The sequence below is a fragment of the Megalopta genalis genome, chromosome 15, assembly GCF_051020955.1.
Source record: "Megalopta genalis isolate 19385.01 chromosome 15, iyMegGena1_principal, whole genome shotgun sequence".
NCBI classification, from domain to species: domain Eukaryota; kingdom Metazoa; phylum Arthropoda; class Insecta; order Hymenoptera; family Halictidae; genus Megalopta; species Megalopta genalis.
The window spans coordinates 7,268,540-7,287,678 of NC_135027.1; the positions used below are offsets into that span (position 1 = coordinate 7,268,540).

Genomic DNA, 19,139 nt, shown 5'->3' on the forward strand with positions numbered 1-19,139 from the left:
GTCAAGGTCACGGTGACCCGGACCCAGGGAACCAGCCGAGGAAAAATGATGAAACAAAAGTGATTGTCCCGTGTGTCGAGCGCGGGGGGGGGTCCGGTTGCGAGCTTTAATCGCGTCGCGTTTCCACCGGGAATTATTTGTCATTGTCGGCTAGGACATGGCCAGACGCTGGCCATCGCGATGCTATTCGCGCTGTAGTTTTCACGAGAACCTTTTAGATCCCCGGACCCCTCATATTTCACGATGGCGACGTTGCGAAGAGAATGCTGAAAGTCGCCAATGATTACGTCAGCAGACGCATCCGCTGTAGCCGCAGCCTTAGGTGTATTTTCTCGCCTAAATTATGATGGTATTTGCCGTTGTTGCGCCGGGTGAAAATGGACCCAGACTTTATCGTAGCTCGAATCCATAGACTATGTCGATTAGACCTCGTCACCCATATTCTAGAATCTAAATCTAATAGCGCAGAATCGATTCGGGTAACCAAGCAGAGCGTTTCTAGATCGTTGCCAGGTCGAGTTCTCCTGGATCTATTAAAGGACAGGCCACGTCCTCCCCAGCGATCTGGTCCTTTAAGGCGATTCCTCGCTCCTGGTCATCGTCCGACATGTAAGTACGTGTAGGCGACCGAGCGATCCTGGACTGTCTCATTCCATTCCTAGATATCAGGCTCCGATCACCTTGATGGCCATTTGTTCTCCAGCTACCGAGAATCGTCGGACACTCTCGTAAGAAGCGGCAGCGATCTCTGCTCGTGGGCGACTGTACGATATTACAAAAGCGTGGACAATCGGAGAAATAACGGTCGAACTTGCTCCCGATTATACTCGGACGAAAAACCATCCGAGAAGAAGCCGATTGATGGTCGATTGAGCACCACGGGCAAGAACGTGTACAAGGCAACACCTCTCTAGAAAATTAATCGAAGACTACCGTTATTTTCATCTTGTCTTCTTTTGCTTTTGTTGAACGGTCTGCGGAGTTTAAGAGTCCGCGGCAGTTACAGAAAATAATTGACACAGCCAGTTATGAACCTTTATCAGACTAACTATAGATAAGGCCATACATAAATTTGTATACATATATCCATTTCTACGACGCATTGTTTAAAGAAATAATTAGTATGCATTCTCTAACAAGAACCGCTTCATGATTTCTTCGAAAAGAATCGCAAAAGTCATTCCAGCGTTCTAAACCGGCTCTTCGAACAAATGGAAAGAGTTCACGATGAAAGAGGTTTCATAATGGCTCCATTATTTTGTCTGAACTCTACAGGTGCCAATTAATAACGCAAGCAAAGATTTTTTTCGCGTCCTCTAGATAAGAGTTCATTTGCTCGTTCAACGAGAACTATCGGCAATTATCAACCGGTGTTAATTGCGATTTATAGTCTCGCGGTGGCCACAAACACCCGGAAAATTATCGGTGGCCGAGCTCTTAAGTGCGGGAAGAAAGGCTCGCAAGGCCGATTCGTGGATCTTGTTCCATGGATCCCGGGGAGGAACGATGTGGCGGCATTACATCCCGACGGGACGGCCTGTTAGAATTCCAACAAGATGCACGCGTCTGCGGACAGTAAAATCATTTCGGAAAAATCTCGGGACCACACCCACGCTCACCGAGATCCGGCCACATATTTGCGGAGGTCGCCTCGCGTCGTAAACAACATAAACATAATGCAGCCCGACCAGCCCCGTGGACCACACCCGATGTATACTCGGCTGCGATCATTTTTGCGACGAGCACCCTACCGTCCGCGAGCATTCCGATACTTCGCGGAGCCTAATCGAGAGCTCTCTATCGTTAAAATCAAGCAAATTTATTGTACAAAGGCCGGCTGATATTCTTGGAACTTATTTGTAAAAATAGGAGTAGATATCTACTGCAACTATTAAGTCCTTAATAGATTGCGCTAGGTATAGGTACAAAGAATTATGCATTTCAAAGTTCAACGTTCTGTATTAACGATACATTATCATCTCATGTATCCTCGGGTTCAATCATTAAATGTAAGACCTGCATTTGTCGGACAATAGTCAGTTTTAGAATTTTTGAAGCTTCTATAGATTTATAAATGTTCACGGTACTTATCACGGCCTCATCGTTCACGTGTGTTATGATGTCGCCGGGTTGTAGACCTCCTCTGAAATTTATAAGAGATGATTTATGTCCAGTGTTCGGTTTACTGCAATACCTTGTAATACTTTGATTCTCGGATACGTACACATGAGCTGGCGATCCAACAAACACCTTGCAAATTAGAACACCGTGTTTAATGCTATGGGGAATTCCTTCGAGTCTCTGTTGCAGATCGAAGAGTAAATTAGGCGTTAAGGAGAGCATAGTAACTCCCAGGTACCGGTTCTTGGGTGTGTCCACAATATTTTGAGCGCCTAATAATATACCATAAGCTGCGTTAATTGTTCCTGTGTTAAATACAATTATTATAGCGTTTTACCTCTGTTCTTTCTACGCATTTCTACCTCCTTTAAGAAATCTCTGGCATAATCAATAGGAATCGCAAAGGAAATTCCAGCTGTTACTCTCATTGCATTTATACCAATCGCTTCGCCATTCAAATTGACCAGCGGTCCACCGGAATTGCCAAACTGAAAAGTTATGATATTTAATGAAGAGGTGAATTATGATTCAACAGTGTCATACAATGAAAAAATCCTAACAGTAATTGCAGCATCTGTTTGAATGTAACGCATCTGTTTATTGTAAAGACCAAGCTCTTCGCTTGGTCTGTTTACACTGCTTATAACTCCACTAGTTATCGTATTGCTTAAAGCAAGTGGAGATCCAATAGCAACCACAAATTCGCCTGGTCGGATAGTAGATGAGTTACCAAGTTTCATTACTGGTAGATTAGTCTGTACAAGAAATAATTGTTATGATAATATGTAAACATCAGAATTCATGTATTACAGTTTACAACATGTATCTGAACCTTGCTAATTCTCACAGTGGCAAGATCACTGTGCATATCAACGTCTTCCACAATGCCAGTATAGATGTTCCCATCGTGAAGGCGTACCTATGAAATAGATTCTATGAAAACTTCTGAAAAAATGTTTCTTAAGTTATTTGACATAAGTCAAGTAAATAAAGATATACGTGATAACATAATAATTACCTTAACAACTGTGTTTGGTTTATTAACAACCACATGGGCATTCGTTAAGATAAGACCATTGGATTGAACAATGAAACCAGATCCATTGCTAACACTAATTGGTTTACCTGTAAAATAATCAAACCTATTTCCTGATTAATAATTGTATGGGACAATAATTATTCAACTTTTCGTAAACAATTTATATCTACCTTTTATTGTCCTTGATTTCAATGTAAACAACGGAAGGAGCTGAGATCTCTACCACATCAGCTATAAAATTATATTTGTCTCTGTTGTGATTAATATCTACCAGATTAATTGATTTTGCATTCACCGTTGGCATAAAATCGTTCTTCCATTTGTATAAAATATAACTGAGCCCAGAAAAAAGGGCAGTGTAGGTTAACACATGTTTAACAATATCATTGGAAGTGGGACCGTTTTGACGATTCGTAGAAAAATACTTATATCGAGAAAACCGATCTGCAAACGGAAAAATTAAAACTTGTTTGTACTGTAATTGATTTTTCTTAAAAACAATCCTAGATAAACGCGACCAAGGGGCCGCCATGTTTCAAACAGCCATCAAAGTTTTACAAATCATATGAATGACCCGCATGAAACATATCTTTTTTCTTTTTGGTAATATGGTATTGAGGAGTTCGAAGAATATTTTAAAGCTACAGAAATTTTCTGCATTCTCTTGAAGGGAATACGTGTATGGAAAACAGTATGAAATCTGACAATTCAAGTGTTTAAGAAGTACTTTGAGGATATAGAAATGTTTAAGAAACTCTCTTAAATCTATATCATGTAAACAAAATTTATTTATTATTGTAAATATTATTATTAACGATGGCACAAACCATCTGCTGCTGAAAATATAAAAATATCGCCATTACATGTAGTGGCAAACGCTCAAACTGTTAGGCAAAATTACCAACTGCAAATATTTTTTACAACATTAGATGACACCATTGTGTGTGTCCCAAAATGTGTTTACTCTGTCGGTAAATCTGTCTACTAGTTTAAGCATTTTATCATTACGTATAACGGTGCTATTCTTATATTTTAAGATAGCGGTTCTCAACTAAATTCCACTGTTATAAAAAAAAACTTAAATATAATTTTATTATAAATTCATATTTTCCTTCAATATTAATTTTTTTACAAATTTGAAGTATTATTTACAGTTAGTATAGATTTTTTCAAATTTTTGATTTTAATTACACCATTCTTTTTTTATTTTGTTCCTTCTTTCTTCTTTTTACTTATCAATTGTTTTTTCTGCATCTTTTTTTTTAGTTTGAGTATATCATTGGCCTTTTTCCTTTTTACGTTTCTTTCAAACTCTCTATTATCACTAGTCTTCCGTTTTTTACATTTTTTATTTGATGCTATGTCTGGGGTCTCATCAATAACATTGCATTCTTTCTCCGTATGTCCTATATAAAGAATAGAGTTAGCTATCTAAGTTTGTATGCCTTACTCCACATACATAACAAACATAATACATACCAAGTTCATGACACTTAAAGCATTTTCCATGCATTTGTGGTTTCTGACCACACACATGTTGAACAACAATACATCTTTTACAAGTTTCACAATGTTTCCAATAAGGTTTCACACATCTCTCACAAACATTACAATGTATATACGTGGAACCATTCTTTGAGGTACAGTCTTTACACTTCTTACAGTGTTTATTCTCTTCAGAAACCCATCTTTGGCATTTCTTGCAATACTTGTAACCATCTAACTTAGGTAGTTGAAACAAATGCAGCGGTATATTCGTGAAAATTCTAATGGGCGAAGGAAGCTTCTTATTCTTGGGATTTCTCACAAATAGAGAATGATTTTCATAACATACTTTGTAATCTGTTAGCTTCAAATCCTTCAAACCTCCAGCTGTTCCAGGTGGGTTACTTTTCTGTTTCATTAGAGATTCCATAAAATATGGAAATATAAAAATGATTTTCAAATAATCCTCTTTGTTTTCTACATTATTCCACTTTTTGTGGAGATCAGAAAGCCTTTTTATAGTCCATGACATTGCTTCTACTCTGCTACCAAATGGTGGATCACATATCAAGTATGTGTCTTTGCCTTCATTTTGCATAATAAAATCTTTAAACACCTGAACAGAGCTTTCATTGAAGAAATGATTGTTTAGTAGATTGTACCAACAATAACTTAATGGTCCAAAAAAATTGTGCTGCAATGTAACAAAATATAAATTTAGTTTTTTTAGTCTTCTTCATAAAAAGAGTAGGTCAACCAAGTGTCACCTAAATATCTGCCTTATTTATTATTGTCCTTAAATGAGATAGAATGAGGTAGATATTTAGGTAATTCCATTTAGTTAGGACATCCTCTATTATCTTGTGAAATTCAATAAACTTACAAATCTTCCATCAAAATCCAATAAGAGGGAAGACATTTTATCTTCATATTTATCTAAAATATATTCGTGTATTTTTGGTGTACCAATGCAAAGAACTTGTTTTGCACCAAGGTTCACGAGCATATTTACTATGTCCTCTGTAGATTTCTTCGAAAAGAAATATTGAGCTTCCTGTTTCGAATTTTCCAAGGGCTTTAAAAATTCTGTTGGATATTTCATTTCATGATCAGTAATACCTCTTTTTATGTCATGATTTTTGTGTTTGTCATCTTCATGGCTATAATGAAACAGTTTGTCGCAAGTATGACAATAATTTCTTTTTTCTGGTGGCAGTGCAATTATTTCATGGAACAATAAATACAATGATCTATGACGATAACGGGAGGCAAATGCTTTCCGATCTTTTTCCCATTTAACTAACTGTTGTTTTGTTAATTGCTCCTCTTCGCTTAAGCGAAATTTACACAGCTTTCTTTCACGACAAGCTGCACATACATAGAATTTCTCCAACGTACCATTTTCATATGTGCCAAATAATAAAGTCGGCCCTGTACAAGAAATAGTATTACGTAACTTAAATATTTATTTTACAAAAACAAGAAAGTTAGAATAAAGTTACCATGTGAACATTGCGGATGTTTGCTTGGATCGGACCAAAAACATTCCATTTCCTTTGCTTGATTGAAAGAATATCAACAAATGATTTAAGAATAAATAATTACGTCAACGTTATCTGAACACAGAGGGTGAATACCTTATTATTAATGTTCATTATCATTGATTTAATGCTCATACTAACTACCATGAGGAAAGTAGTTATCAATGGTTATGAGTTTCAAAATAAGACATATGTACATATAGCGTGGTCAGTCGATACATGTGACGATACGTGACGATAATCGATCTATCGCAAATCGAATATCAAAAGTTTAAATTTTAATTTTACCGAATATTATGAAATTGAAAATTACAAAATAGTCGCTGTAATTTTATAAACTTTAATAACATAAAGATTTAATTTCTTCAGAAAGGATAAAAATATATACAGTACAGTTCATAGTATTTTATTTTAATATTTTTTCTACAAGTGCTATTTTACTTGCTGTATCACATGTACATATTTATATATGTTTCCGAAAATGTAACTGCTAGTATGTATATAAGGCAAGTTAAGCCTCTATAGGCTATAAACATTTTCGTGCGTTGTTTATCAGGATTGTTTATAATTGTCCTATTGTAAAAATACACATAATATTACATGTTACAACGTTTTGAATACTCAAAACTTTTAATTGGACCATACATTGCCTCATTAGGAAAAACGAACAACAAAATATATAGTTTCGTATCTCTTCAATGATTTATAATACTGCATCAATAAATAAGTATTTTATGGATTGTTAAAAATGTTTAAAGTAAGCTAATATACACGGAATGGATATAATCGGTTATGAAATCTGAGTAATAAATTCAGCTAAATGGAGCAAACCATTTCAAAACTGTTTTGCTTCAAATATTCTTGTTCAAAGCATTCCTAAATGGTCTACAGAACCGACACACTTTTTTTTATTTGCCTAACATTTTTTAGGCTGTGTACATTCTGCTAGATTATATCACAGACTATTATTTGCGATTGAAAAAAAACATTCACTAGAAAAACTCTTACATGTAACTCTCCTACATGTTAGTGCAACTATCAAATGTTTACAGTACATTACGAATAAATTAAGTTATTTACATACAATAAATCAGCTATCTAAATTCACAGGTTCAGGTCGTTCTAGTGTACACTGTCGTAAACAGAGTAGTAAATAACAACATACATTTCATCATAATGTAGATATACATTGTATATGCAAACTTTGTCTATAGTTGATTAAGTATAATAATGTACATGATATATTATAACTATGCAAATGTATGAATGTTGTAATTGTACCACTGATCTTTGGAACTATTTATGTACGTTGATATTGGAAGTCTTGTTTAAAAACAGGTCTCTTTTGTACGTTCAAAATAAATATTAAGCTTGTCCCGTTTTTACGATTAAGTAATACTTCTAAAGGTTTCATTGCTATTTTTTCATTCTCGGTTACTTCGTTTTATGTCAACATAATTATCAACGATTATTTGCACATTGTACAGACTTCTAAAAAGGATATTTACTTCGCACTATATTTTCGTTTAATTAGCAATATTAACATTATATGCTAAACTATACTTAAGTAACTCTTTGTATTTACATAATTGACTACAAAGCTTCTTTGCTTATCTTGCTGCAGAAATAAATTTTCGATTTTTCAACACTTACGAGATCCAACATATCGTATACATATCTGAATAGATAAACTTACGAAAAAGTTCAAGTTTCATTCATACTATAAATAAATAACGTTTGGTATACTTAGAAAATTTAATTATGCAGCAAAGACTGGAATCAAAGAACGCTGGAATTAAATTTCATCGTGTAAGCACACTGTTTTAGGAAATTCACAATTTAAGTTTCTAACATCCAAATGCAACAAACGCCAGAATCCGTTTCATTAAATCGTTACAAATTCCGCCAAGATGAAAATTCGGTATAAATATGCGAAAAGCGTTTTGCAAATCGTCATTCAATCTAAGAACAAAAGTCTAATTGGCCTTATTATTATACATATGTAGAGTAATAGGTAATTTGTAAGACACACCGAGAGACTTGATGTTGATTAAATATTGACCACATTGTACTTCGTAGAAGGTAACAGTTACGAGAATGCGTAGGAAATGTTTAACGATGGCCACTTTTTTTGCAAAAACTTTTTAGCAAGATGGCAGTAATACAAAACAATCGATGGAGTCAAAAATGTGATTTGAACATACAACTTCCTCATGAGACCATCTCTAGTAAGTACCAATAGCAACGAGAAATACATGTATCAATTCCAATGCTGAAGTAAATGTTCGCGTGTAATAACTTCTCAGTTGCATCCCTAAATTGTGAATTACAATCACATCGCTAGACATTCAGATTCCAGGTATTAAGAGATCTATAAAAAAACTTACAAAGCAATCAGCTTAGATTGACAAGAACCCCACCTCTCTTGTAATTTCTGACGTTGTTCTACATGATGATCCGACAGGTTTTTCAGTAAGCTTCCTTGTCCTGTTTTCAATTTTCTAGGGTCTAAATTGGCTCCTAATGTCTGTACACCTTTAGCGAATTTCGAGAATGGCGATAAAATATCTTTGGCCGTGGATGAAGCTGGGCTAGCGGTGACAGCAATATTGGTTTTTATAGATTTCAAAGCGGATTCACTTTGAGAAGATGTGATGCTCAAGGTCAAATCTTGTTCCGAGGTGGATCTTTTTTTATCTTGCAACCTATCCGTTTGCAAATTATTACAGTTCATGTTGTTGAGCATCAATCTGCTTTCCATTGCCTCAGAGGAATGACTAATATTTTTTGTAAGATTTAATGTCGAGGGCGGGACCACTCTCTCATTATCCTCAACCAAACTGTCGGTCATATTCTGGATTGTTATTTCTGGCGTTGTTGCTGCAGTCATTTGAGAAGAAGCACTCAAGGTGTTTGTCCCAAATGCTGGTTTTTGAAGCTGTAAGTTAGATTTTTGATCAGACAAATTATTAGGTCGTGTTATCAAATCGTGATCATCAGGCTCCACCACATCAGCATTTTTCACCCCCATTATGATACCAATAGATGGAGTGTAAGCTTCCATCAAATTCTTATCGTGGCTAAAGTTTTCTGGTTTCTCTAGAGGACCAGATGGTATACAAATATTCTCATCATCGCTACTGCTACTGCTGTTATTACGCTTTCGTTGTATTTTTCCGGATATATCTCTACCACCAACCGTAAAGGTGGGTTTTGCAAGTGGTTCAGATTTTTTTCCTATATTTTTTGCCACGTCAATCGGTTTCCTAGCACTAAAACTATGACTGAGTTTGTTCAACTTGCTGAAATGCTCTGACATGTTATTCAAAGCTTTTGTTCCTATAAGAAATATTGTAGGATATTATTTACATAAGCAATGATGTAGAAAGACATGTACCTGCACTTTTAAGAGCTAGCAACTGTGTTTCCGAGACGTTCCTAGTCAACTCTGGGAAAGATGAAAGATCTAGGAGACCCGTAGATCCTTTAACATTAACTAGCTTACTCTTCCGTCTATCAATTGTTACATCTATTGCTATAGGAATATTTTGCAAACCTGACATTTCTATTGCAACAGCGAAAGTTTCACAGATTGCCCTTAAAGACTCTACAATATATAAATTAATATATCACTTGTCTAAAGATTAAATATCGAATAAAAACTTGTGTTTATACCTGTGCTTTCCTCTTCAGTTTTTATGACAGCCATATTATTAAAAAACTGTAAATTTGTACTGCGAAACATGTGAAAATAACCGGTTTCATTGGCTACTTTGTAATTGATTCTAATACAATAAAAATGTTTATTTTTAAACAAAGAAACTAAACTCTCAGACTTTCCACATTCGATCAGTACAATGTCCCCCAGTGAAACTTTTTGGTAATTTGTGACTTTGTCGATCTGGTCATCATAGTCAGCGACATAATAACAGTCTCGTGTTAAAATAAGAATAGTATCCATTTCCGTTTCTGTTGGGTCTCCAGTTCTATTAATAGGTGAGATTGTGACCACGAATTAGTCTGTCATAATCTGGAAAACCTATTCTACGATATAAAATGCATTACATACACTGGATCTGCATCAATAAGACTCCAGCTGCCTAGAATAACTTCTGGGTCAGGTACAAGTAATTTCTTGCAATCCTCTATTAATAATTTCACATGAATTGCAGTTGCTGCATTATCTTCTTCTTCTGTACGTTCTTGAAATACTTCCTCATTCACTGAATTCCCTAACATCATATCAATGGTTGCCTGTCTATAAACATCCCTGAAGCGATTTAAGTAATATCTGAAAAAGAAGATCGATATAAAAGCATGCGAATACTAAAAACCATGATAAATTAAAAAAGAGTTTGTCTCATAAAGATAAAGGGATACTTTTTAGGATTTAGACCAAACTTAAAAACAAGCACCTGACATGCAATAGAAGCTTTGCCATGCATCAAAAAACAATTCTTAAATATCATATTGGATAAAAGTTTACATTGTCATTCTGTATCTTATTGTTAGACACTATATGTTGATAATGTTTAATATTTAAAGTAACACTTTATGTATTTCGATTTGAAAGCTTTGTACACAAAGCTTCGGACGAACCTTACTAAATAATACATAGCTCTGGCATAAAGAAAGTCAGGATAAGTAGCAAGTTGAAGCTCTATGCTTGTCGTTATCATGGGGATTATCTCATTGCAGCAATTATCAAGGATGTCTAAATAGTGCAACCAATTGGTATTCAGTTCATTAACGTTGATAGGATTCCCTAGCAAGATATCTATCGCCACTTGACGTATGTCATCCATAAAGTGTTGTCGAAAATATCTATAGGAAAATGAAAGGATAGTGTCAGGGTTCTATGCATGTATAAAGAAACCGGTATTTAAGTGATGATCGTATTAACATTATCAAATGGAACAGCTTGTAATAATTTATTTGTATAGAAAAAAAATTACAGCACTTGAAAGGACTTTTTAACCATATGATAATGTGTTGTGTAGGATGTGTAAATGAGAGTGATGATCTAATGCAATGCAGGGCGCGTATCATAATGGCTGTCCGATTGTACCTGTTTGCAGAATTCATGCCATCTTTCATTAACCCAGTAAATTTTCTTTCCCCTGTTCTCGTGTAATCTCCCTATAATCAGTAAGAAACTACATATCATAAAAGTTCAGAAGCCAGTACAGTTTCGTTTATGATCAATGGAGAACCAATGAGAGAAGGAACTACCAAAGTACGAACCTTCAAAGCATTTGTTCCAGCATATTGTTTACTAATAATATCGCCATTATTGGCCCAAAGCAATTGAAATGTCTGCTTGATATTTGTTGGCAGCGTACCGTCTGGCGGTATTAGTCCTAGTTTAGAAAACTGCATTTCCATTATAGCTTTACCCAGAGCAGTTTGCACCACATTCGTCCTATCTAGGCAATCTATGCAATTCACCCGAAACACTCCCTTCTGCATGCAAATTGTGCCTTGTTTATCATGCCAACAGTACCCCATGTCTGTCAGTACTGTAGCCAATGCATTGATCAGAATAGACACATTTTCAAAATGCATTCCTCGACTGTGTTAGGCACAAAGATATATTTAACAACAATTCAAAATATATTAAGCTAGAACCTTTGTATGCTCTTACCAATACTCATGAAAATCAAACGATGTGTATGTCACGTCCGGATGATTGTAATTTATCACATGATTACTGTAAACTTCCCAAACGATTTTCTCCTTACCAGCTTGTTCTACAAGATTGACAATACAAACTGGACCATACAACTGAAGTTCTTCTGTAAAATGTTTTTCAAATGCCACTTGTGTTTCTGTTTCGCCTAGAATATTACACACAATTACTTTAATCTGATTAATTAATCATCAGTTGATTAATTACCTCTATCTATATGTGGCGGAGGTTTATATTTATAGCCAGGTTGAGACCAGTATACAGGCACGCTGCCTCGAACTTGTACAAAAGACATTTGATGGTCATGATACCACACTAGTTGTTCTGTTTCTACATAATTTGCACATTTTCCATCATCATCCACCCCACGTCGTTTGTATCTTTGTTATTACAGAAAAAATATTATTTATATACGAAATCATTAATGAGAAAATTATAAATACAAGAGATAGTCACCGTGTTCCGGCACGAAATCTACTTCTCCTTGATATAATAGCTAAATTAAAGGTTTCATGTTGAGATTGACCATCAAAACCTACTTCTACTTTACAGCTCTCTATCTGCACATATCCCTGGATAACAGGTAAAATCCAACAATCTGCTTTATCTGTCTGGAAAAGTAAGATATTTTATAAAAATATGAATTTTTTAAAACAGTAGATGACATTTTTAATGATTCTAACTTTTAGGTTGATTATATCCTGCAGCATGTGTTTATTCCAGAAAAATCTGTCATCTACTCTTTGCCAAAGTGGTTTATCCAATTCTACATCCAGCCTTGATTCTGTATTGCAAAGACGTTGTAGGCTGTTGGTAATATCACCAGTTTGACAATAATAGAAAGAATCTGTTTCTGAGAAAACTTTGTGCAATTCTTCAAGAATCCTTTTCTCAAATCGTTCTTTATCCTTTACAACACTTCGTTTAGATACTGTAGATTTTACCTAGGAGTAACTCTATATTATTTTTACATTCTGTTGGTAACTAATACCACATAATACTTTAGTTTAAAAACTACCTGAGATGTTGCTAGTGCAGCTGCTTGTTGCGTAGTATTTTTTATGGTATTGGTTGCATTCTTAATAGTTCCCCATGTCTTGGCAAAAGCTGCTTTCTGTGGCACGTCAAACAAACTACTTTGACTTTTTTTCTTTGGCAAATTCTGATGCTTCTTACATGCCAACAGTCCAATGTCATTATTTTCTGAGCCAAGATGTAAAAATGTAATAGATTTAATCTTATATACAATGTGACCTCCATATAATTCTCCAGCTGGTGAAACTTCTTTAATTAGCATTAAACGAGGTTCTAATACTGATGTTTGTTCTATTTTTCCAATGATTCCATAAAATATTCCCAGACATTCTAAGTCGTTTGGAGAGGCCCACTCCCAATCTAGAGATAAATTTATAATCAATAATAATTGAAAATATGTGTAACTTGAAACCATAAATTTTACCTATAATTAAATTAACTGCAACATCTCTCACGCATTTACATAATTAATATACTATAGCTATTGAAAACAAAAACATGATGTACTTCCAACATATGCATTTCTCTACATGTATTAATTTAGTAGTACATAATGATTTAGTCATGGTTTATGTATAAATAATGCTTCTATTGTGTCAAGTAATACCATGCACTTTGCCTCATAGAACGAATTAGTGCAGAATTATTTTGCTTGTGTTTCACAGAGGATTATAGCAATTACATGTGAGAATTATAAATTGGGAATTGCAACGTATATTCTGTTTGACGTGTGAACGTATACGAACTTCTGTCAAAGATGTATATGTATATATGTACCCACCCGATTTCGCAGAGAATTCACCCGTAAATTTGTCACACCACAGGCTATATCGCTCTTTCACGAAAATAAAATGCGTGTCAGTGCGAAACAGTTCCATTCTTCTGATTTATCTGCGGGACGATAATTTCCAGGCTGCATGTGTAATGTTAGCTCTCTCGACTACTCTCGACAGTCTGTCTATGATGGATGATTCGCCATCTTGCTCCTGCGTGCGTGACTAACAATACATATGTACATACATACAGTCTGTAGTCTGTTTCACAGAACGTCGACACAGAGTACAAAACATGCACACATCTCTTATAGTGGTGTGTCTTCGATCAAAGTGTAGATGGCGAATGATATGCATTGATATACATATGTATTCAGCAATTCATCTGTTGCAGGTTGTAGCTGATACTAGAAGTTGACATGGAAATTTCGCAACTTAACTGTCGTTTACAGAACAACAATGAAATTTCAAATTACTTGAACATTACCTATTTAAAGACTATATTATATATTATATTCATTGAAAAAGAAAGATTTGGAGACAAATAAGGCAGACTTGTTTATAGTACAAAGGCTTTATTTAGATTATCTTTGATTACACATTTTGTACATGTTTCATGTAACTCATAAGTACGTCATAAATACAAAGAAGCATGTGAAAATATGCGAATTTACGCAGTGTAGCATGAAAACTTGAAGCGCTGTAAATAACGATTAATTAAAATCATTATCCATCATTAAGATCATCGTTCAATGGAAGAATACTTAAAATTTCTATATGTTTCTAAGCATTACATATGCTTTTATCTTTTTTATCCTTCTCTTTATACACAATTTAATGGTTTTTTTTTCATTATTATCTTTATGGTAGTTAATGATGGATTCTAAATGGTTTTTAAATAGTGAGAAGATTCATAAAATTTAACAAGTACTTAACATTCTCAATAATTTTACTCATTGTTGGTCTCATTTCTTCTTTCTTGTTTAGCTTTCTTAGCTTTATATTCCTCCCATTTCCTGTGATTGAGAGTTTGAAAGTCATCGACTTTAGCTATTAATTTTAAATACTCTGATAACTTCAGCAACTCCCTATCTTTGCTTCTGGTAAGGTGTGCATGCCTGAAAGGTTTTATTCTCAATCCTGATTGTGGATTCATAACGAAATTCCTCCTAATGTCGTCAAACATTATGGTGTTTTTTGCAGAGAACTGTTTATACTTTCCCCAGATAATACCAAGAGGCTTCACTCCAACTAAACCATACTTTGGTGTATGAACAGAGATCATAGCTAAAGAATCAAGGTGAAATGCTATTTTGTAATGAGGATGATTCGAGACTCCAAGTAACTTCATCTTCTCATTGATCCACCTCATACTAGTTGCTGACCAAATTACTATATCATAATCTACATAAGCTTCCATTAGAAACTCATGGAGATATGGTCTCATCAACTCTACTCCACTTTCTGCAGTTGATCTATGATCAAAAAGGGTATAGTCTATATCCAATACCAAAAGTTTCTTCCCTTCCCTAAGTGGATTTAATTCTGTGATGGAATAATGTTCAATTCTCTTTTGAATTTTGGAAAGATAAATCTCTGCATTCTCAATTTCCACTTCCTCTTCCTCGATATCTAAATCGTTAACTACATCTGGCATATCTTTCGGAGCATGACTTACTTCTGCAATGTCCTCTTCTGTGGATCCCATTAGCATAAGCTTGAAGCCTGGCCTCAGGCCCAATTTCCCTATAATATCTGCATCCTGAGCTGCTTTGCCTGGTGGAGAGAAAGATTCTATAGATACTTGATCAAATTTTAAATTGTTTAAAAAACTGTTTCATGCAAATTTTTAACTTCACAGCAAGCACTCAAAATTAAAGAAAAGGGATAAGGTGTCATCAAAATACTAATGTTATTCTCAAGAAAAATGATGGTCGAGACAAACATGAAGACAGTTCAAAACATAACCTTTGAATTTGAGGTTCAACAACTTTTGACGTTCGGGGAGGACGCCCGTATGCTTATGTATACGCTCTTTTAAAGATAAGACAGTGTCATCATGTTGTATATCCGGAAGCTCATATTCTTTTCCGCTCCATTTAACAATAATCTTTACTTCACCTTCCATTCTTCTGAAAATAATGACGCGACACCAAACGTTGCGTATATACTACGAAATCATTGCCTGTACACGTACTATGTTTCACTGTAGTGGAATAGTAAATTCAAACAATCACATTCGTACGTTGCGTCTGGCACTATGCATGCTTATATACATATATGTATATACATACATACGTATGTTTCGCAGACTTGAAATTAACATAGACGTCTAATGCAATATAATTTTCTGTTTACAGTCCTGATTTACCGACGCTGTTAAAAACAATGTTCATTGACGATAAGTATATAATATGTGCACATACCTCGTCTATGCTACATAAACAGTAATGAGACCTACTCCTGCACGCTTTTCTTAATTTCTAAGTAGGCACGTACCTCCCCACCATTTTACTGCACATCCAATCCACAGTGTTAGCTGATTGGCACTAGCCAATCAAAGCAAAGAAAATTTTTATATTGACTCTCGTTAACACATTAAGCTACGTCCTGGTGGTGTGAAGGAGTAGGATCGATTACTGTCGTAAGGACTACTTGTATGTACGTATTATATGGTTTTAGACTATAAATTGAATTTTAAGGTAACCTGCAAAAATATTTACAAAGCAATGTTATGAATAAAAAAAAAATCTCAAATAAATTCGTATTAAATACTTAAGTTAAGTCTTAAAACAACAACATGGAGAAACAAAGCGAGATCGTTGTCTGTGTACCTGGTAATTGTATACAAACATTTAATGGATACAAAATTCAATTGAAAAATAAAAATAGGTGTTGTTTTATTTGTAACAGGTCAAAGACTATGTGCTTCTGATAAAATTAATATACCTGGACCTGGAACTTACGAACAACAGGGTTATATTTATTCTAAACTTGCAGGTGTAGTTAAATTGGTACCGCAAGAAAATGTATGAATATATTGTGAAAATCGAACCTCTTATTGATATATAACAAAATTCTGTTATTACAATGTGATTATATATTTTAGACGCATACAATTGAAGTCCATGGTATAACAGAACAAAGTATTGTTCCTGCACCTGGTGACATAGTAACTGCAATGGTCACTATTGTCAACCAAAGGTTTTGTAAGTGCAGCATAAAGTGCATAGGTGATATTGTATTAACAAGACCTTATAGAGGGATTTTAAGGAAAGAAGATGTTCGCGCAATAGACAAAGATAATATTCAAATGTACAAGTGTTTTAGACCTGGAGATATTATTCTTGCCAGAGTTGTATCCTTCTTTGTTGTACTTACATGTTTACATTACAGATTTATATATTTCCTTATACAATTAATAGTTACCAATGACAGAAGCACACACTTATCAATTAAGTACTGCAGAAAATGAATTAGGAGTAGTAATAGCACATAGTGAAGAAGGTAAGTTATTAACTGATTGCATTGCCATTAATAATCTAGCAATTAGAAAAAAATGATGTTTGTCTTGCTATCAATAACTATTTTACAGGTGTAGCTATGATACCTATAAGTTGGATACAAATGCAATGTCCTAAAACATTACGTAAAGAACATCGTAAAGTCGCAAAAGTAATTCCTGAACATATTATTACGGAGCAATAATATACCACTAATGTTACACTTTTTACTTTCACTTCCTGTAAAACGTACAATTAATAAAGTAAATTATATTCACTGTAACAGATTTACTTCAATATAATATCAATCCTGCAAACTTTAGTACTGTGATATTACAATATCGATCTTATCGACAAGCATTTCTGCAAGGTTCGAAAAAGAAATACATGAGGGCGCATCATGATGCTGCAATTACATCAGTGTTTCTCAGTTTGAATCTAAATTTTCAAAATATCGTATAAAATACGTAAACATTTCAAAAACAAATTAATAAGAAAATGGCTGATGAACGAAATTTTCGTTCTTCCTATTATGAAAAGGTAAATATATTCAAATGACCTATTATTTCAATCTGTATACAATATAACCAATTTACGATCTTTAATTTTCTTCATCGTAAAATTTAGGTGGGGTTTCGTAGTGTTGAGGAAAAAAGATCCTTGGAAATATTACTGAAAGAACGTCCCTTTGATAAAGCGAAATTGAAACAATTTTGTTTGCGATTTACAGTACCAACAATATACAGAAATTTTTTGTGGAAAATATTGCTGGACGTAATTCCAGTTTATGTAGACAGTCATGAGTTTATAATGAATCAAAGAAAGGCAGAATTCCAGGATTTACAAAAAGCTCTAAAAGTTACCAAGATTCTGGATGATTATACAAAGCCACATTTAATGTTTCTTACAATGTGGTTGTTACGCAATAGAAGAGCGAAACTTGACATGAGTGCTCAGCTAGAAATTCCTCTCCATAGGTATTTATTTCAAAGTTCTTCATCACAAAAGTATAATCTTTCATTTTATTATGTTTATTAATAGATGTAGTCATTTCAGAGCTATGAGTAGAATGGCTGAAACCTTATGGCACATTATAGATATCGATTCCAACGAAGAAAAGCTTGTAGACACGTATTGGATACTGTGTGGCCTTCTAGATCAAGTGCAAAAATTTCACAAGGAGGTCAATAGGTTGCAAGAATGCACATGTACTTTATTAGAAAAAGAAGATCCAGAACTTTATAAACATCTCGTTGAGATTGAAGCACTTCATAACATACCATATGATGTTTGGTTTTGTTCATGTTTTGCAGGAACCATATCTGATGGTTCTATAGTAAAGTATGTCTATTTAAGATATTTTAACAAAGGATCAGTCTTGGGCATTATTCAAATAATATATTTCAAAAATAAATTAGTTAAAATAATTCATTATTTCAAGTTGTTATGTTTTTTTGTATTATTCCAAACAAAATGTGCTCAAGTCTGCAAGAAGTTCTGAGAATGTATAGTTATTAAAAATTAATTCTTTTATTTGTTATAGAATTTGGGACAAAATAGCTGTGGGTGCACACAGAATTTTAATTTTTGTTACTGTAGTAACATTAACAACTTTAAGGAGGCTTTTACTGCGATGTGAAAACATAGATAGTATATTGGATACTATTAGCAATGTACAAAAATAATTGCATGCATGAACATTGACAAAATGGAAAATTAGAAACATCATCATAAAATAACACACTAATGTCCTTTTTCAGATACCAGAAGAGAGTTCAGAGGTAATTGTCAATAAGGCAATTGAATCTTGGCAGCAAAGTGGTACGACATTGACAACTATTTCCCAAACTGTTTAAGGAAAGCTAAAGTAATATTAATATATATTTTTGTTCAAAAAAATGTAAATATGTAAATAAATCCACGTGTAATATGTGAAAATTTATATTTGTAGAA

The 19,139-nt window shown here is 34.2% G+C and overlaps 6 protein-coding genes across 12 annotated transcripts; 2 read left to right on the forward strand and 4 right to left on the reverse strand.

The window, feature by feature from the left end:
• Positions 1-1,939: 1,939 nt before the first annotated feature.
• HtrA2 (HTRA2-related serine protease) lies at positions 1,940-3,828 on the reverse strand. Its single transcript, XM_033468881.2, has 7 exons — positions 3,331-3,828; positions 3,140-3,263; positions 2,954-3,040; positions 2,682-2,876; positions 2,459-2,609; positions 2,225-2,393; positions 1,940-2,143 (listed from the first exon to the last, which is right to left on the reverse strand). The coding sequence occupies exons 1-7, from the start codon at positions 3,690-3,692 to the stop codon at positions 1,981-1,983; spliced, it is 1,251 nt and encodes a 416-aa protein (XP_033324772.2). The 5' UTR covers positions 3,693-3,828; the 3' UTR covers positions 1,940-1,980.
• Positions 3,829-4,245: 417 nt separating this feature from the next.
• Positions 4,246-6,459, reverse strand: LOC117219610 (rRNA N(6)-adenosine-methyltransferase ZCCHC4). 3 transcript variants are annotated; one of them, XM_033468882.2, is made up of 5 exons: positions 6,283-6,459; positions 6,148-6,204; positions 5,529-6,076; positions 4,640-5,339; positions 4,246-4,566 (listed from the first exon to the last, which is right to left on the reverse strand). In XM_033468882.2, exons 2-5 carry the CDS (start codon positions 6,194-6,196, stop codon positions 4,364-4,366), a joined length of 1,500 nt encoding a protein of 499 aa, XP_033324773.1. In that variant the 5' UTR covers positions 6,197-6,204; positions 6,283-6,459; the 3' UTR covers positions 4,246-4,363. The 3 variants fall into 3 exon arrangements, with proteins under 3 accessions (XP_033324773.1, XP_076382716.1, XP_076382715.1); XM_076526601.1 differs by having other exon boundaries at positions 5,529-5,805; positions 5,890-6,076; positions 6,148-6,459; XM_076526600.1 differs by having other exon boundaries at positions 6,148-6,459.
• A 117-nt stretch (positions 6,460-6,576) lies between these two features.
• sp3 (phosphatidylinositide phosphatase spermathreecae) lies at positions 6,577-13,916 on the reverse strand. Of its 2 annotated transcripts, XM_033469069.2 has the most exons (13): positions 13,692-13,916; positions 12,894-13,270; positions 12,559-12,819; positions 12,332-12,486; positions 12,083-12,255; positions 11,831-12,023; positions 11,431-11,758; positions 11,255-11,325; positions 10,786-11,010; positions 10,256-10,477; positions 9,862-10,172; positions 9,584-9,793; positions 6,577-9,525 (listed from the first exon to the last, which is right to left on the reverse strand). In XM_033469069.2, the coding sequence occupies exons 1-13, from the start codon at positions 13,786-13,788 to the stop codon at positions 8,570-8,572; spliced, it is 3,579 nt and encodes a 1,192-aa protein (XP_033324960.1). In that variant the 5' UTR covers positions 13,789-13,916; the 3' UTR covers positions 6,577-8,569. The 2 variants fall into 2 exon arrangements, with proteins under 2 accessions (XP_033324960.1, XP_033324961.1); XM_033469070.2 differs by lacking the exon at positions 10,786-11,010 and having other exon boundaries at positions 13,692-13,915.
• Positions 13,917-14,238: 322 nt separating this feature from the next.
• Positions 14,239-15,934, reverse strand: Ublcp1 (Ubiquitin-like domain-containing C-terminal domain phosphatase 1). The gene is made up of 2 exons (XM_033469076.2): positions 15,652-15,934; positions 14,239-15,459 (listed from the first exon to the last, which is right to left on the reverse strand). The coding sequence occupies exons 1-2, from the start codon at positions 15,809-15,811 to the stop codon at positions 14,633-14,635; spliced, it is 987 nt and encodes a 328-aa protein (XP_033324967.1). The 5' UTR covers positions 15,812-15,934; the 3' UTR covers positions 14,239-14,632.
• Positions 15,935-16,307: 373 nt separating this feature from the next.
• Positions 16,308-17,469, forward strand: Csl4 (exosome component 1 Csl4). Of its 2 annotated transcripts, none has more exons than XM_033469080.2 (5): positions 16,308-16,520; positions 16,576-16,712; positions 16,793-17,041; positions 17,109-17,190; positions 17,279-17,469. In XM_033469080.2, the coding sequence occupies exons 1-5, from the start codon at positions 16,484-16,486 to the stop codon at positions 17,389-17,391; spliced, it is 618 nt and encodes a 205-aa protein (XP_033324971.1). In that variant the 5' UTR covers positions 16,308-16,483; the 3' UTR covers positions 17,392-17,469. The 2 variants fall into 2 exon arrangements, with proteins under 2 accessions (XP_033324971.1, XP_033324972.1); XM_033469081.2 differs by having other exon boundaries at positions 16,312-16,520; positions 16,597-16,712.
• A 73-nt stretch (positions 17,470-17,542) lies between these two features.
• On the forward strand, positions 17,543-19,128 carry TBC1d7 (TBC1 domain family member 7). 3 transcript variants are annotated; one of them, XM_076526602.1, is made up of 5 exons: positions 17,543-17,726; positions 17,814-18,163; positions 18,228-18,527; positions 18,730-18,859; positions 18,947-19,128. In XM_076526602.1, the coding sequence occupies exons 1-5, from the start codon at positions 17,685-17,687 to the stop codon at positions 19,040-19,042; spliced, it is 918 nt and encodes a 305-aa protein (XP_076382717.1). In that variant the 5' UTR covers positions 17,543-17,684; the 3' UTR covers positions 19,043-19,128. The 3 variants fall into 3 exon arrangements, with proteins under 3 accessions (XP_076382717.1, XP_033324969.1, XP_033324970.1); XM_033469078.2 differs by having other exon boundaries at positions 18,234-18,527; XM_033469079.2 differs by having other exon boundaries at positions 18,243-18,527.
• The last annotated feature ends 11 nt before the right edge of the window (positions 19,129-19,139 follow it).